This window comes from Apis florea, unplaced genomic scaffold (genome assembly GCF_048593485.1).
Source record: "Apis florea isolate Af1SG1 unplaced genomic scaffold, ASM4859348v1 contig_3078_pilon, whole genome shotgun sequence".
NCBI classification, from domain to species: Eukaryota; Metazoa; Arthropoda; class Insecta; order Hymenoptera; family Apidae; genus Apis; species Apis florea.
In genome coordinates, this window is record NW_028256702.1 from 1,221,473 (window position 1) to 1,242,118 (window position 20,646).

Sequence of the window (20,646 nt, forward strand, 5' to 3'; positions counted from 1 at the left end):
TATTTATATATATTTTATTTATAAGTAATTTAGTCAAAAAAATTATCATTTTAGTTATAATTCTTATAATTATCAAATAAAATTCTTATCTTATTAAAAAGATTGTATAAAATTTTAGATATATCATGTTACCATAATTAATTTTTAGATCAATCAAATACATTTGCTTCATTGCTTTTCGATAAAGATTAATATATTTCTGACGTCTATTTCTTCTATATGACTCGACGAAATAGATATTTTTATTTCTTTGAATGGTACTATACTATATGTACTGCACAATTTATTGATTTGTACGTGTCGTTATATTTATTTATTCATAAAAATTTGAATATCCAAAAAAATTGCAAAATATTTATCATATGCAAAAAAAGATAAAATATATACAATATTACAAATTACAACAATAGTTATAAAAATGATTCATTCAAACATTTTATACGAATTCCGTTAATAAATTGTGTTATTAAAAACAACAATAATTCCGTTTTACATGAAGCATTGTAAATATGTAGTAAGTTATTATATATAGAACAATCTTTTTATTTGTGGAATATCACTTCGAGGGGATAAAATCAACGTTTAAAATCACAATTATTTTTGTTTTTTAAATATAATTTCGTAATGATACGAATAAAATATTAAACAAATCAACAAATATCAAATAATTAAAGATTTATTTATTATTGAATATTAAACGAATATTAGAATATTCAAGTATTAAATGCTCTATTATCCTGTTATAAAAAATATTTTTAAAATGAAATTATATGTAAAATATGAGAAAGAAATAAAAATTTAGAAATTAATTGTAAAATTTTTAATTTTTATTGAAATAAAATTTTTCAAAATACTTTTAGATTGATTTATTATAACATGTATAAAGATAAAGCAGATCTTTATTTCGATTCTATTTCTGAAATTCACGAAAACTTAAATTTATAAAAAACAATCTAATTATTATATTGTTGTTGTTAATGCGTAATTTTTGAAACGTGATTGAGAAGTGTTGTTTGTATTTTCCAATTTCTCTTTTTATAATAAACAATATCGGAATTTAACGATGTATAATATCGATCTTGTGTTCTTGTGAATATTTTTTTTTTTTTGCTGAAAATTAATCTTTTTTCTCATTTATAATATAAAAACTTCCATATAATGGGTCATTTTATCTTTAAATCCAATATTTAATATAATTCTTACAAATATAATAACTCTAAATGAATTTTTTTCTTGAAAAAACCTATTAAAATAAATCATAATTTAATTTAAAAAAATGATTAATATTTTAAATGATACTTAAATAAATGTTTTCTATTTTTCTTATAATATTACGTATTTCAAGTATCAGGTATTTTCTTGGTTGTTAATTTTTTAGAAAAATTTTAGAAAAATTATTTGAATCTAATATTTATTACATATTTATTCCTATTTAAATTTGACAAAATATTAATTTTCCTATAAATTTTTCTTTTTATAATAATAAATGAATCATCAATTGCTCTTACATATCTTCAAATCGTTTTCACTGATAGAGAAACGGCAATGTTATAAATTACCATATCGTAGGTGGTATTAATTAATCTTGCAGCGATAAGATAGATGTTGCTTCCGTATTACTGCTATAATGGATGCCATATCGCTATATTATATGTGTAATATAACAATTGATCTCAATAGTATTCTACTATGTTAGATATATTTTATTATAAAGTTGTATATCAATAAAGAAAATAATTTAATATCAATTTTTGGTATATATATATATATATATATATATATTTTTTATTTTAGAAAACTAAAGATTGTCACACGATAACAAAAAAGAGTTTAAATTTTAGAAAAGGATATTGAAATATAGATTTCTATGTCAGAATCCGAAAATGGTTGACCTGATTGTCAGAAACAATTGTCAATAGTTTGAACAGTTATTTGTATGCAAAGGTGAGAATTTTTCGCGAGTTACATGACGCTATGGATTATTATTATGTAAACGTATTCGAATTGGTCCTTTGGGAATTATAGTTTCTAGTTTATTTCGAGTTTATCTGTGGATTTTGCTAGTCTGATTGTGTATGTATGTCTTGTCCAGTTTACAATGTGCTTATGAAATATATAGATAAACGAATGTGTATAAGATTTTCTTTCTTATTTATCTCTTGGTTGAGTGTCCTCTGAGGTAAGAAAAATTGTATATAGCATAGAATATTCTTTTCCTTAGAGATGCTGTACATGATACACATACAGGGTGTATAATATAATCTTGAAATGTCTTTTTAGAGATCAAAACAAACACAGAATATCGATGGAATATTGTAAAATAATTCTATCTCAATCTTGTTTCATCTAAAAAAAAAAAAAAAAAAAAAAAACAAAAAAAGAACAAACTTAAATTACTTCTAACTTAATAAATAAATCTCATTCAAGATTTTTATATGATGTCAAACAATTTTTGTATTTCTTTTGGCTTCTAATTTTTCCAAAAATGTTATTAATTTATAGAAATAAATGTTTATAATATTGAAGGAATGAAATTTGAATTTGAATTGGTAATTTATATTTTATATAATTTAAATTTGCAATATGGATTTGTAATGATGTGTCTTAGCTTTTACATAATTGTTTCTTCTTAAAATGTTAAGTTGTTTGTGAATATTATAATTAGCATGCCTATTCTTTTTGATGGAAGATTTTAATGTTTTTGTATATTATTCCAGTTTTTTTTTTTTTATTAAATATTATAACGAGCTTGTATAATTTTCTTGAGAAGAATTTGATTGGAGAATTTTATTCTCCATAAGAATGTTCTAGACGTCTATTCTTATATTCAATGCATCTGTTGTTAAAGCGAGTGGTATCCTTGGATATATAATAGAGAAGTCTCCGTTATTTGTTTTTCGTTTAGTTTGAATACCTCTTCTATTTTTAGTGTCCAGTGGATTTTTTCTTATTTTCAAATGATTATTTAACATAATTTACATCCATAATTTTTTATAAATTCTTTTCTTCTATAACAATGCTTATGAACTTTCCTAAATCTTTAATTACATAAGAGAAGGCTTTTGAAAAGGCTGCTTTTATAATTTCTTTTATAATTTTGTATCTCGTTCTAAATGAATTTACATTTTGTTACGTTGATGATACATTATCTATACGATAGAATATTTATTTTAGGTATTGTCTTAGCTTGTTAACAAGTGTTTCTTGATATCACAATAAAATCTACATTGCAGTATTTCAATCTTTTGCTACGTCTATCAATTGATAAAAGATTTTTGCATTACATTGTACAAATAGAATAATATACTATGAATTTCTAAAGATTAAATGGGATTGTTATTTGTCTTTCGAAATCATTGGAATTTGATGATGATATGTTCTATGCAATTCTATTAATAAAAAATATCGTACAATCTGATTATATAATATTATAAACATTATTATAAACATAGGTTAACTTTTTTGTGACATGTAAAAAAAAGAAGTATTTGATCAATTGATTTATTTTTGCTTTTGTTCTTTAATGTTTCTTTATATTTACTCGATATTTTAAATTATTGTTATTAATGTGATTGATTTTCTTGTCGTATTATTAGTTTATTTCTTAAATCGATTAAATTTTCTCAGGCTGCATCGATGATTGCTTTGGGCTACCAATAAATCGCCAAGGAAAAAATTGCTTTAGATTTAAATTTAATATCAATAATCGTTCTCAATATAAATTTTAATTGCTATACCATTAGAATAGTTTCAATTTGTTAATTTTTTTTCTGAACTCTGTTTATTCTTATACATCTATGACTGATACATCAATTCTTTTTTATTAATTAAAAACCTTTTTTAATCTCAAAATTATGAAACTTAGTTTACTCATCATACATTGCATTTTTTAATAACTGTCTTGAATAAAGATAGAATTAGCGTTTATATATGAGTTACATTTGTTTATACAGTTTGTATAAACAGTTATACATTTGTACTATTTTTTGTACAATTATACAAAAATAATAAAAACTATTATAAACAAGTTATGAATAATAGAAAATAACAGAGGCATTAATTCTTATTAAGAACGATGGCATTGGTATTAGAATTGACAAATTTGTATTATCCGCGAAATAGTATTATTGTATCTTTGCATGTTGTATTATAGTATTTATTATATACAATGTGTCTTAAAAATCAGGCTTAAAGTAATTTCAAACAATTTTTTCTTTACGAAAATTTTCGGTTAAAGAATCAATATTACAACAATAATTATACACATTGCTTCGATTGTTTGTTTAAATTTAGCGATTCGCTGGCGGCACATACCCAACACTACCATACAGACAGAGCTCTATAATTGGTTAGAGTTTTTCGTTAACAAAACCGAAATGAATAGTTTTTGGAAAGGAAAAAGTTGTTTGAAACTATCTCAAAAATATATTCAGGACAGTTGACTTTTGTCGACTAACTTCTTTATCGTCTGACACTGTATATACCGCTGCATAAATTTCCATGTGACATGAAGTTGAGCTCTGTTGGAAAATCACTTCACCATTAGGACAAACATTTTCATTATTCATATTCGATATTATTCTAAAAACTTTTCATATTTTCACATTCTTTTTCTTGACGTTGTTTTTTAAAACTTTTCTTTTTAAGATCTTTAATCGTTGATATGAAAATGATATGCATTCATTTTTTTTACGAATTTTATTCATTATTTCATATGAAAATTATGTTTCATGACATAACAACATTTTTCTTCTATAATTATTTGACTATAATTTTGATTTATCACTCTTATATTGTTTGATATAAATATTTAGAGTGGTTGTAAGATTAACAAGACCTCTAAAAATACTTATAAGGCTCGTAGAGATTTGCATTTAGTTTTACTTGATATGTATATTAAGTTTGCATATTAATCAACCTCTATACTTCTGATCTAATGATGGCTTATCGCCAAGTGTGATTCTTAGTATGGCATAATTACAGTGACAAGCAAAATATACAATCCTTGTTACTTAATTGGCTAATAGTACTACATTATACACTAGAGTATGAAGCATTATAATTATAATTGAATATTTTGCATATAATAGATGGATACTTGTTGCATTAAATATGATGTATTCTTATATGCTATAAAGAAATTTGTTATGTGAATTATTATATATTATGTTTTTCAATACAGATCAATTATGGAATAAATTTATAATGAAAATATATGACATTTTAACATAATTACTTTTTTATTTGTTTATTATGTGTATGTATTACAGAATACATAGGAATAATAGAAATTAAATAATTTTTATTATAAATTTTATACATCTGCTTTCTTCTTTAAAATATAAATGAAATATTAAAGTTAAATGTGGAATTTTTTGGAAATTGAAAATGAACAAAGATATCATATATAATTATACTTTTTTCTACTAGCTATTAACATATTCATCCAATATTTTTGGATCGATTTTATAGATCAAAATAAACATAAAAATTGGTGTAAGAAAATATCTGTCGAATTGAGTAATTATAAGCAATCCGCATTAAATGAAGAGAGACAAATATATTAAGTGACACAACTTTATCTCTGTCATATTATCTATACACTCTGGCTCTGCTTCGCTCCATCTAATGAAAATTTAAATTGCTTTTTGTATTGTAACAATTTTTGTTTCGAATTAATTCAAAAAATTATTTAAAGGATCACATTTCAATTGTCAGGAAACAAAATAATAAAGTTCTTGTACTAATGAATAATTCTCTTGAAAGTAATGAAATGTAAAATTTGAAATGATAAAAAATAAATTTTATACTGCTTGCAGTCTTTTTTCTTTTCTTTTTTTATTTTTGTTGCAGCCTCAGCACAAAGGAAGGTACATTCTCGAATATGTATGCAAGCAACTCAATATTTTGGAAACGGATTATTTTGGGCTTCGATATGTGGATCATTGTAGGCAAAGGGTAAGTTTAATCATCTTTCTGCTTATACGAATCATACTTCTAAAATAAGATTTCGAATGCTTAATTAATTTCCAATATAACGCGTTTTATTATTAAATGTTTTTATCAAATCGTAAGTTAAATTATTTTCTTTAATTCGTTCTATATTTTGTCTATATAAATATAAGATGTTCTAATTTCATTTTATATTTATTGCAATTACCACATGTGGACAAGTTAATTATCCCCTTCAAAAGTACTCTTCTTCTTACTAACGAATACGAAACAGAAAAACGTTGTCCATCGCTTAATTGCAGTTTTTTTTTTTTCTTCTTCTTTTTTTCTCTTTCACTTTACAATTAAGAATATTCGGTGAATTGGTTTATCAGCGCAGATTCTTGTTCCACTAAAGAAACGTCAGTCATGTTAATTATAAAATTGTGAAATTTGTAATGAATTTAACTGTATTTAGAAAAAGATTAATCATAATCTAATTGTAATTAAAGTAAATTATATATTAAATAAAAAAAAATGTCCATTTAAGATTAATTTTTTTAAATTGTATTCATAAAAATATGATTTTGCATATAAATCTTCAATCTATTTATGAAATATACAGAATATATTTAATGAATTTAGTTAAAAATTATAGTTAAAAATAATGATAAAAATTTATAACGATACATCTCTTATTTTTCTTTGGTTTTTTAGATCTTTGGTATTTTATTATTTTTTTTTTTTTTTCATGATTATATTATTTTCATACGAGGTAACATAAACGATTACATTAAGTTTAAACGTAATATTGTTATCGTTGTAAAATTTTTCCTCTTCAATATTCTCATTCCTCGAATTTATAAAAACTTTTGTTCAATTTTAAATCAAGTTATTCCGACATATTTAAGAGATATGAAATATTCTTGCAGATAAAAATCTAATGGATTTAATTTGTTTTTTGTATTTATTTTTTATGTTCACATTTATTTTATATCATTCAAAAGAACGATCTAATATTTTCATATATTTTAAATGAATAATTATATTTTATTTTTAAATAATTTATAATATCATAATAAAATAAAATATTTATTAAAAGTAAATTTTTTGTTGGTTTTTTCTTCATTGATATATAATTTTGTACAAAAAGACATTAAAATATTCAATGTAATTAGTTTTCAATTGTATTTTTCACTAAACAAGATATATTTTTTTTCATTATTTTAAAGTGTTCAATCTGAAATATTACTTATTATTGTTATAGTATATTTCTAATATTTCTACATATATATAAACTGTATATAATATATACAATGTAATATAAAGATATCCTTCATTGTATGACATTTGTGCAAACAGATGTATGTGAATGAATGTTGTGTATAAATACATGCATGACTGAGAAAAATGTGAACTTTTTATACTTTTAACAATACAAAGAGAGATGAAAAAGAAAGTTTTTAACATGAATTCAGACATGATGTTGTCTATTTTATTTTTACATAAAAAATTTATAATAAAAAATACTGACAAGAAAACATTCATTTTTCTAATAGTTTAAGAATATTAAAAATATCTCTTATGTTTTTGGAGAGTTTGAAATTAAATCTAATACATTTTTAAATATTTGCCATTAAATTTAATATTGACAAATATTTAAAAAAATATATGTATTTTTAAATACATTAAATTAAAATTTGATATTATTTTATATTTCGACCTACGAAATTAATTAATATTATATTAAATTTAATCTTACATTTGTTACAAAAATTAAAGAACGTAGAGAACGAGAGAAGCATAATGACAATATTATAATTAATATAATAATAAACGGTTCATAAAGACGTAGATTTTTTCCTTCTTTAATTTTTTATCTTCATCTATCTATGGCGTTCTATTCATTTATAATTAAATATTCTATCTTTCTTATAATTTATTTAACATTTCAAAATATTTGAGAGACCTAAAACTTTATCATTTGTTTATCTCTATTATTTCTTAGGACAAATAAATTGAATCATTTCTCGATTTTTAAAAAGATTATATAAAATTTTTTATATTTTTATTTAAAAGATATAAATATATTGAAATATTTTGACGTATTTTCAAAAATGAAAAAAATATTAGATCGAACATTTTAATTAACAATAAAAAGATTAATATTATTAATAATAATTCTTGATATTATGCATCAATTACATGTATAATAACAGTAGTATCGCATTTTATAGGATAATGCATCTTGTAGGAAATTATCTATTGCTCTATGTATAATTTGAATATTCATCGTACTTGCGTGTCCTTGTATAAAAGAGAACATTAAACAACTTCAAGCAAAAATGGATGCATAAATTTAATAAATAATATTTATCATTAAAACATCTTAGCAAATTTAAAATAATGAAATTGTAAAGAAATTGTTTAATAAATATAATAAATATATATATTTATATTTAATATTTTAAAATATATATAAATTTAATATAATATTTGTTAAACAATTCTTCTAAATTTGTATATATTATGTACAGAATTTATTAGATATTATTATCTCTAGATATTATTTTATGTCGCTGTTATTATGATAGTAAAAAAAAATTTCTTACATAGAGTAGAATAGTTTCAGAAAGAACATTATATATATCAAAAAATATATATAGATTTGATTTAAATATTATATAATAAATATTTTAATTTAAATAAAATATAACATATAATAAGCTATTTTTTTTATATGATTTTACAATTTGTAAGAGAAGTATATATTTGTTTCTGTATCAAAATGATATAATAATAACAATTTAGTAATATTTTATAGTAATTCATTAAAAATTTGAATATTAAAAATTATATTCTAATTTATATATATATATACTTATTTATATAATTAATATACAATTTTATGTTAATTGTTAGATTTTAGAATTATATTAGTTTTGTATTTATCTCTCTGTAAAATTAAATAATAATAGATTATATTTAATTAATGAATCTGTTTCAGCATTGGTTAGATCTGGCAAAAACAGCGATTAAGCAAGTAAAAGGTTAGTACTTTGTTCTATTGTATGTTCAAATAAATAAGAAAATTGTTATTTAAGTATTTTATGATATATCTTTTAAATTTTTTAAACAAGTCTTGATATTTTAATATTATAATTTTTACATTATTAAAGTAAAAAAATATTGTAATAAAAATGTTTTTTGGAAATTGTATTGTTAATATGTTTTCTTGATTATATAATTTATACATAAATCTTTTATTATAAATCTTTAAACTGTATACTAAATATATTATTTTCTAATATATATATAAATTAATTATAAAATAATATACTATATTACATCTTATTTTCCAAATATTTTTATATTAGTAGTTTGTGATTTGAAATAAATTAATATATAATATTATATATAATAATATGAAAATTGTCAATAATTTTCTAATTTGCAATCATACAATTTAAATAAAAGTAATAAATATTAATCTAAAGCAAATTGAATTTGTTTTGAATATTTGTCGTTTCTTGTAAATCTTTATAATTGTATGAAATATATATATAAATATGTGCATTAAAATTTATTACTTCTATATTGATAAATTTATTTTTATTTTTATAAATAATTGCTTAAAAAATCTTTGAAATATATTTTTAATAGGATTATATATAGATAAATATAATAATGCACAGTTTACAGTATATAAGATACATAAATAATTATTGATTTATAGTACATGTAAATAAATTTTTGTTTACGATAATTATTCTTATAAATAATAATTTTGATTAATTTATAATATATCAAGAATTAAAGATTTAAGTAAAATAAAATTTTTTGCATGTAAATTCAATTCTATGTAATAATGAACAGCTGTGACCAAGGTTTCGATTTCTGTCTCCTCCTTTCTATACTTGAATACCGTGGGTCGATGTCACATGAAACTTTCAAACTCTAGCGACCTAATATATACTGTACTATTCTTATATATCCAAATAAATAAGAAGAACTTGATTTTTGGAGAAAAAAAAAAATAAATAAATTAAAGAAATAAATTTGACAATTAAATGTAGAAAAATTCTCTTTTTCATCTTTCTCATCATTTATATATATATATAATTTTTTTATAATTCTGTTTTTAAGTACAATATTTATTCAATATAAATTTCTTTTCTATCTATGAGTTTAATATATATATAAATAACAAAAAAATACAATAATTATTATATTCAAAAATAAAACATGAAGATATATCTGATTTAAAATTATTTGATTTTTTTAAACATTCGAGACGTATATTATAATTAACACATATAAGTAAAATACATTGTCTTTATTATGAATATGTTCCAGACATGGACCCGATTTTGTTTAGTTTTCGCGTGAAATTTTATCCACCGGATCCTCTGAGGCTGAAGGAAGAAATAACTAGATATCAAGTTTACCAGCAGCTTAAGAGGGACCTTCTTCATGGACGACTATATTGCAGTCCAGGTGAAGCAGCGCTGCTGGCGGCGTGCATCGTGCAAAGTAAGTATCTTTCATTGCGCACAATTTTATTAAATATAAATCTTTATTTAACAAGACTATTTTAATTGATATAAGAATCAATCCAAAACAAAAATTTAATATTTATTATATTTATTATATTTTGATAATTTAATACTTTTAAATTATAATTTTATAAATGTGTAATAGATATAGTTTTATAATCAAGATGTTAATGATTTCTATAGTTTATTTAAATGAACAAATAATAAATAAAAAATAATGGTTAATTAAAATTTTATTAAATTAAAAATGATAAAATTAATTTCTAAATAATAATAAATAATTTAATCAAATTTTAAGAAAATATTAAACATTTAAAATTTAATGAATATTCTCAATTTATTAAACTTAAATTTTATTAAACTTTATTAAACTCAAAAGAATAAAATTAAAATAAAAATACAGTTAATTGAAAAATAAAAAAATTTATTAAATTAAAAAGGAATAGAAAATTATAGAAACTATGAAGATTAGAAATAAAAGATGTAAAATTTCAATTTATCTATAATTAAAGAGAATGGTAGTTCTACTCTTAATTGCAATACGCAATACGATATTGTCCTTGGTGTCACTCTGGCATATTCCATTAAATATAAAAACATGAATATCTTTATACTTTAACAAGTTATTATTGAATATTTTATAAATGCTTACAACATGTTTATTCTTTTTTTTAAAAATATTTATATATCTTTATATTTTCTATTAATAAATTTAATAATTTTAATTTAAACTCGAGACATCTAAAGATCAATCAATGATATACTAGATTTCATTATACTTTTAAAAAAGATCTTTACATCGTATTTAAGTTGCTTGAATTAGAAATTAAGATTACAATAATTAAAATAACATGTGTTCATATATATGCTCATTTATAAAAAAAGTAAATGAATATATTTATAAATTGTATATATATTTATTTATAAATAAAAAATTAAAAAATTATTTGATTTTTAATCTATGATTTATTATTATACATAATAATTGAAAAAAATCTTAATAGTAATTAATAGTGAATCATGGAATTATCACAATGATTATTTTTATGAATTTATAAAAAGATAAAATAAAAATATTTGTGATTAAATATTCGGTTTTCATACTTTTAATGAATTGAATGATTTGAAAGAGTATATCAAATATTTAACTACAAATAGACAAAAAACAATTGTATTATGTATATGTAAAAATGAATAACGAAAAAAAAGTTATTTTTTTTTATTTGTAGTTTATTTCATTTTTGAGAAAATCTAATTTGAAAATTGATTATTTGTAAACAAAATTTTATTATATTTCGATTAGATAAAATGGATTATTAAGAGAAAATTATTCTATATGTGGCAATAAGTAAAAAATAAATCAAGAATAAATTTTTTTCATTCTAAGATTAATTTTCAAGAAAATTGATGACTTATTTTCTTTTTTCTAATGCCACAAGATATTCCATCTTTTTTTTTTATTTTTTATTCTTCTTTATTAATTTTTTTCTATGCATTTTTTTCTTTCTTGTTATAACGATTCGGATATTTTGAAAAAAATATTCTTTTTGAAAAATTTTCCGATATAAATTTATAAATCATAGATTTATTTTGAGATTTTAACTAAATAAAAAAAAAAAAAAAGAATATCAATCTTGAAATATATCAATTTATTTTTAATTTATTTTAATATAGAAATGTTTCATAAAAAATCTTTGATATTATTAAATATCAAAAAAAAAAAATTCAATAATTTACTGTTTTTAATATTTATGTATCTTAATTTTGGAAAGTCTTCGATAATAAAGAAAATTTTATTTTCTTTTATGAAAGACAAAAAAATTTTATTAAAATAACTACTCTTATCGTATTTAACAAGAGATATTATAAATAAATCTCTTCTAAAAAAAAATATTCATCAATTGATTAATTAAAGTTTTCAAAAAAAAAAAAATAATCCATGAAATTCAATCGCGAATCTCAATATAGTAGAATATCTTAATGCTTTCACAACAATGTATATTAAAATTAAATTATTTATTTAAATAGAAATGTTATAATTGTACAAAAGACTAAAATATGAATCTTCATTAGCCATAAAAATTGCTTAAAATCCATATTATATTTTCATCATAATCATAATCAATCATTTTTTCAAATATAACGTTCACTCCTGAATTTTCTAATGAAGTTTCTATGTACAATCATCTCACAAGTTGAGACGTTAAGTCAGCCAACAAATTTTTGGCATCCACCAACGCTTCTTTCCTTTTCTCTTTGTTGAATAAACCGAATAGGGATATATGATACCGCTATTATCTGCAGCGGTGAACATTGCAGACAGTCAAGGAAAGAGCTGAGATCTTATTTTCCGAGTGTCCTTATTATACAGGGTGTCTCACGAAAAGATATTTCATGAATATATTATAAACACCCTATGACACAGATAATCATTTCAACATCGACTTTTTATATCACAACAGCGAAAAGAAATCGTCAAATCATATGTGTCGATGCTATCATTAGAACACGAACCAGATAATCTGTTACAATAAAAATTATAAGAAGGTTATATACTCGTTTTGAGAAAAATTTCACAGTTTAAAGAATTTTAGCTAGTGTATATTTATCGAAGATACTTCGATTTAGATTAGAATACGAACATGATTGTGCGATTTCAGATGACACTTTCGAATTTCATCAATCTTAGCAGCAATTGACGTTTATCAGGATCGTAGATTTACCTGAAATTTATAGCAAACATCCATCAATTCTTCTACTGACAACGGATTTTTGTCAATTTAACAATACTTTTTTTTTAAATTTTGGAGATGTTGCATAATTAGAAGGATATTCACATATATATATTTGGACAGATGTACATGATTTACGTAAACTCATTCATATTTTGCAACATCATTGGAAGGGAGGGAAATCTGTAAAAATTAAATTTACAAAATTCAATTAAAAAATTCAATTTTCAAATTTAAGTATAATTTTTTCTCGCTCAAAACTTCATTTTCGAATAAACCAAGCTTGAAATTATTTTTCTAATATAAATGAATACTCGATTGATGCGAAATTATGTAATAAAATGTGAAATAAAATGCCATTTGGATCCTTTTGAAAAACTCGAATTTGAACTTGAAGAAGTATCTAATTTTCAAATTCTATTTCTCGTTTTATTCCATATATTTTGCTTATTTTTACGCGTGGAATATAATAACTTTCTATCAAATAATTTGCTTGTATCAGATCAGAAATTCAGTCGCATTCTGTTGCAGTTGACAAATATCCAAACTAGATCCTTTCGAAAAATAAAACGAAACTTTAATTGAAAAAATTTTATTCTTCCTTTTCTATTTATTTTTGCATATAATATTATCCCCTGTCCATTTGTATCACTCGTAACTTGCGACATTTTACGAAAGAAAACATATAGTATGCGCTATTACTTTTAAAGAATATATTTACGAGAAAATTATCTTGTAATTAACGTTTTGATAAATGGAAATAATTGTTGTGAATGAAAATCGATTTATATCCGTTCTATAATAGTTTCATATCGATTCCAATTTAAACAATTTTTCAAGTTTGTTCATAAAAATTTAAAAAATTATTATAAATAATCTGTTAAATAAAAATAAAATTTTGTCATTTTATTTTTTAGCTCGGTTTTTCTTATATATCAATACATTCAAAGATATCGTTTTTAAAAGAAGTTAATTATCGTACACCTTCTATATTTCTAGAAAAAAAATTAGAATAAAAATTACTTGTATCAAACAACATTTTCTTTAAAATGAAATAAATTTTACAATAATTGTTGGAAGATTTTTTTGCAATAGAATAATTTCCATAGAGGATAATTGCATCCAAATGTTCAAATAGGACACCCTATATACAAGCATTGCTTTACCGAAATTTGCAAGCATAAACTGTTTAATATTTCTGAGAATTTTCTCAACAACATAAAAATCGATCTGGAAGTTCAAAGGTATTGTCTGTGCCTGGAATATTATAATAGATTTTGGCAGCAAACGCACATTGACGATGTTGCTTCATTGATCGGGTGATTCTGTTGGATGCTACTGAGAAAAATAAAAAAAGATTTAATTCCTAAGAAATAAAAAATAAGTTAACTAACTGATAATTAAAAATAAACCATGATGTAAATAAAATAAAAATAAACTAATGATGTAAATATTCCTTTTTCTCTTTACGAAATATGCTATGAAAGATTTTTGTTATAAAAAAATTAATTATTTCTCTCGAAAAGAAATTCTGTATTCTTATATCAATAGTTTTGTAAATATTAGATTGAGTTGATAATATTTATTAATCAGTTTTTTTAATATTTTTTTATTTTATTTATAAGCAACGAGTGAAATATTTAAATGGCATAAATTAGAAAGTGGAAAATTGTATTGATTGTACAAGGTGTTCTGTAAGCAATGATACATAGGAAATAAGTTTACGTGAAAATATTAAGTCATGAAGAATAAAATCTTTTTATTTAAGATTTTATTTTAAAATAAATTTTAAAATATAATTAAAATAGCTATTTCTCAATATTAATGAATTATAGGTAGTTATATATGAAATTAGCAAAATATATCAAAAATGAACTCTCAAATTTTATTTTATTTTAGTTATCTTTTCAGTGAAGAATCTAGAATTATTTTTCATTCCAATTGTATCATTACTTATAGGACAATCTGTGTGTAGTTTTTCATTACCATTACACGTATCTTATTAATTATTATTTATCTAAATTTAATATGTAAAACTTTAATAAATGATTTTTAATTTTAGGCGAATTAGGGGATTATGATCCTAAACTTCACGAAGGAAACTACATTTCTGAGCATAAATTATTGCTTAAACAGACGGAAGCTATTGAAGAAAAGGCTATGAAACTTCATCAAACAGAATTGAAGGGATTCACTCCACAGCAAGCAGAAACTCATTTTCTTAGGTTAGCATCACAGTTGGATACATATGCTGTTGATCCACACCCCGTAAAGGTAAGGTTGAAATAAATAATTTGAAATCGAAGGAAGAATTTTATTGATTTTACACGTGAACACAAAATATTGTGCATCTATCATGGATGATTTCAAAATTTTAATCTAGCATATAAACGTATTAATAACATTTATATGTGTTATTAATAAGAGATTAACTCGACTAATCTATTGAATATAATTTATATAATTTCAAGGAAATGGGATAAAATTTCTTTTAAAATTCCAAATTATTGTCAAAAGATTGAAAACATATAATATTTTCAAAAGAAATCAATGTAAAAAAGTTAAAGAAGTTGAGAATAAACTTAAAAAGAATAGAAATGAATTAAAAATAATATGAGTATATATAAGATAAAATAGTATATAGTAGTATGATAAAAATATTTTTTCTTTTAATTTTCAGGACCAAAAAGGTGCGCAATTGTATCTTGGTATTAATCATTGTGGAATTCTGACATTCCAAGGATCTCGTAAAACACATCATTTCCGCTGGCCGGAGGTTCAGAAAATCAATTACGAAGGAAAAATGTTTATTGTACATTTAACGATAAGTGAGGTAAAATTTTTTATATTTTAATTTTTTAATGTTTCTGTGCAAAATTACGAATACATAACGTGATTAATTGCGTATGTATACGTGTATATGCCAAGATTTAATTTTTTCCCATCAAAATTCAGACATATTTTCGTTATAATATTTAATATATAAATTTTAAACATTTTTTAAAATTAATTTATTCTAAATTGTTATATTCTATCTACTTATTTTTTATATTTAAAAGAGTCTTTTAATATTTTTTATTTATAAAAGTGCTTTAATCTTTTCAAATCTTATGAGACATATATAATCTTAAACAATATATATCAATAATATAATCTTAAATATATAATCTTGTATGTGCGTTATTTTGTACTTTTATAATTCTGATAATTATACAGATTATTTATCTGAATACATTCCTGGAATACTTTTGAAAAGTTGTGAAAGAAGCAAGACAAACACAAAAATTAATATATAAAAATATCGATTGAGATTTATTTATTAAGATATAATATTAAGATATTATAAAGATGTAATAATATAATAATATAAAATTAAAGTTTGCATTAGATAAACGAGACAGGAACATGGAATGCAGTAGCAATGTAATGAAGATAAAGCTTTCTTTATTTCGTCTTAAATTTTAATTGTTTATAACTTAATAAATAAATCTTAACGAATATTTTTATATATAAAATTTTATGTTGTTTCTCCAGAATTGATTTTTTAAATATGGAATATATCTAGATATTTTAAATATATGTATGTATTAATATATATATATTCCAAATAACTAGAATATATTATATTATATGTATATCATTATTGATATTAATAATTATCACATTTAATTGGATAATTTTTATTCATGCAAATGTATATAATTATTTGCCTAAATAATGATTTTCTAACCGACTATTGTGCTGACAATTACCAATCAGTGATAAGTATACGTATATAATCAGACAAACTATAAAAGTACAAAATAATATACATATGAGATATATACTGCTTTAAAAAGGATTAATATGTGTTCCATCAATCGAGAATCTAAATTTAAAAGAAAAATAATTCAAAAGTTATAAAAAATTTAGAATGAAAAAAGAAAATTCAAAATTGTAAAAAATGTAAAATTACAATATATATTTTATAATTAAAATAAATTTTTTTAATCAAAACTTTTGGATTTTATAATATAACCAATAATTAATCGATGTAATAATTGATATAAAAAAATTTTTTTAAAACAAAAATAAATGTGAAAAACTATAATGAAATTATAATTATTAAAACAAGAATAAGTTTTAACTTAAATTAACTTTTAAATTTATCTGAGATTAATTCAAATATTGAAAATTTTTCATAAAATACATCGCAACATTCATTTTCGTGAAATAAAATATCGCCATGATATATTCAAATATAGTTTGTAGGAAGAAATTGAATGATTTTATCAGTATATTAGATTCTGAGTTAAAAAGATGCACATTATCTTGATTCATTCGTTTGTAAAATAATAGGTTTTTTAATTTTCTTAATTTTTTTTCTTTATTTAATTCATTAAGGATCATATAATAGAAATAGTACAATTTTTATGATAATTTATTATTTAGAGTAAATATAAATATTGATAAAGAAATTTTTTGACTAATTGTTATAAGATGCATTCTTGAAAATTTTAGACTTTTAGAATAGTGAAATTTTTTAAAACAAAGATAGAATAGATAGAATAGAATAGAATATTATAATAGAATAGAATATTATAAAACAAAGATAGAAATCTATTTTGATCACAGTGCTATAAATAATTCATACTTTTAAAATTAACTTTGTAAAATTATTAATTTTATGAATTCTGAATTTTAGTTGAAAAAATAAATTGTCATAAAACAATTTGCAAATGATATGATTTATTAGATCTTAATGAATTGTCTTAATGAGTATTTAAATACTACATTAGATGTGATATAAGATGTGTAAGAATGTTTATGAATTAATATTATAAAATATCAATATATTGTTCAATGATTTAATATATATCTATATTTTTTAAATTTTTTACATAAATACAATGTATGTAATATGTATGTAAATATGATAGATATGTATATGTTTCTTGCAATGAGAAAAATGTATGAATGACAATATGAAAAATTGAATACAGAATCTTTCAAATACACAAAGAATTAATTATAATATACAATACAAATGACAGTATCAAAAATGAAATAGTTTTTAGTATGAAAAACTAAATTTCTATTAAATGAAATTTTTATTAGAAATAGTAACAATCATTAAAATTATATTATTAACAAAAAAGGTACAAAATACATAAAAAATAAAAAGCTAGTAAATGTTTTATTTTTATTACATATAGAATTATATATAAAATTTATTTTTTAAAATAAATTAAATAAATAGTTATAATATATAACATTTTTAATTCAGAATTATTTAAAAAACATACTGATAAAATTATTTGATTTTCTTCTAGAATTATATAGAATTATATAGGATTCTTCTAAAATCCTATATAATATGATGACTATATGTATAATTTATACAGAAGCCATACTTGATTCTATCAAGGCTAATTTAAAACGTTAAAATATTAAATTAAAATTATATTTTGGGACTAAAATAAAAAATTTTTAAAGAAGATTAATGAAATTGAATAATTCATATATCAAAATATTGGAAGATGTATCATAAATATATCAATCATACATACATTTTTTTTTGTTTTATATTTATGAATTAAATTTCGAATTAAGTTTCAAATTTTTAAATATATTTATAGGAAACATCATATTACATTAATTAATGCATTAAAAATTATTTTTCATTAAAAACATTTTTTTTTCTATATATTTTATATCCTTTGCATCATTCAATTTTTATTTGAAATATACTTTTTTATCATCGAAATCAAATAAGACATTCAAAATCAAATTATTTTGTTATATAATCGTTGTACACTCTTTTTTTTTTTTTGATAAAAAATTATTCTCTATCATATCACATTATCTCTATTATTAATGAATTTTTTTTTTTCATATTTCTTTGTTTTATACTCAGGAATTATTCCAATTCTATTCAAAATTACTTACGAATAACTACATAATACAGCTATTAATCAATTGCGAAATATAATATATGGAAATTATTATAATCATTTTTGTTCTCTATAACATTGAATATTGTAAAAATAATAGATAAAATAATCAGTGTTATTACTTTAACCATTTCTTGTGAATGTGATCGATGAACCAACCTTGACCCAGTGACTGAATGTATTTTATAGGATTACTAACTCCATGAGTCTTCCATTCGTTGAAAGTGTATCGACATATCCATAAATACGATGTAAAAACTGGGACATAGACATTTATTTTTCTTTCAATTTGTTGATTGTTTTAAACGAATCCTTAAAATTGATATAATTTTTATTTTAAAAAAAGAATTAGAAATGAAAAATAATAATTCTTTGAAAAATATTTAGATAAAAGAACAAAAGAGTATATAAAGAGTTTGGACGAAATACATAGAAAATTTAAGAAGTGATTCTAGAAATTAAAATAAAATACGATATACGATATGTAGAAATATAGATTGAGGTTATTTTATTGAATTACAAATAATTTTATTTTGTTTTAGATGGAATGAAATGTACATATAGTGAGATTGTCTCACTTGAGTAGAAAATTTAATTATTTATAACTCCAAAAATAAGTTATATCTTATATTTATACATATTAATTTTCGTGTTTTTCCTTTAATCATTTTTTTTAAATTCCTTCAATTCTTTTAAAATTATCTCTTAATTTTTCTATTTACTTTATTTGAATATTTATAGGTAATATATAAAGTTTTTAAAATTAAATTATGAATTTATATTTTTAATTAATTAAATTAATAACATAAAACTTTGAAGAATTATTTGAAGTATTAATTCTAGAGATTAAAATAAATATGAAAGTTATATGCACAAAAATATTGGTTATTGATTTATTTATTAAGTTAATTTTGATATAATCAATTTTGATCAATCATTCAGAAACAGAACGAGAAAACAATATAACGAAAACAGGTCTGTATTATTCTATTTTCGTTTCATTTTTAATGCAAATTTAAATTGTTTTTAACTTAATAAATAAGCAACTGATTTTGTTATTAAAATTAATCAATTAAATTAGTTCAAAAAAGCTTCACAAATATATTAATATCCTGTATGTATCAGTAGTTATAGTTAGAGTTCAATATATTGTATATTAAATAAAATATTGTTTTATATGTAAACAGTATAAAAATTAGAGAACAAAGATCATTGATAAGTTGATAACTTTCAGTCTTTGCATTTTTAATCAAAATATAAAATTAAAATTATTGTTGTTTAAGCCGTATTTGTTTATTAATAAGTTATTTCTGTTTAATATTAAAATATTTTATTTATGATGCAAAATTAAAAACAAAATTTGGAAAGAATTATATATATATATATAAAGTTTTTAATAAAATTGATTTTTTTTAACTGAAAATAAAAAAGCTTATTAAAAAATACAATAGTGGCATTGTGAAACAGCCAAATATTAATTATAATTAATGATTA

The 20,646-nt window shown here is 20.6% G+C and overlaps 1 protein-coding gene and 1 long non-coding RNA gene across 9 annotated transcripts in view; one reads left to right on the forward strand and one right to left on the reverse strand.

Moving 5' to 3' along the window:
• Frmd5 (FERM domain containing) overlaps positions 1-20,646 on the forward strand; it is a 60,705-nt gene that overhangs the window by 17,128 nt on the left and 22,931 nt on the right. For all 8 annotated transcript variants that reach the window (XM_086908491.1, XM_086908492.1, XM_086908497.1 and 5 more), the window contains 5 exons: positions 5,854-5,958; positions 8,939-8,981; positions 10,288-10,464; positions 15,282-15,493; positions 15,900-16,052. In XM_086908491.1, coding sequence (XP_086764617.1) covers positions 5,854-5,958; positions 8,939-8,981; positions 10,288-10,464; positions 15,282-15,493; positions 15,900-16,052 — 690 coding nt within the window. The remainder of the gene's footprint in view (positions 1-5,853; positions 5,959-8,938; positions 8,982-10,287; positions 10,465-15,281; positions 15,494-15,899; positions 16,053-20,646) is intronic.
• Positions 5,222-20,646, reverse strand: part of LOC147657563 (uncharacterized) — a 51,189-nt gene continuing 35,764 nt past the window's right edge. The window contains exon 3 of the long non-coding RNA XR_015292199.1: positions 5,222-6,343. This is a non-coding gene — a long non-coding RNA (uncharacterized LOC147657563). The remainder of the gene's footprint in view (positions 6,344-20,646) is intronic.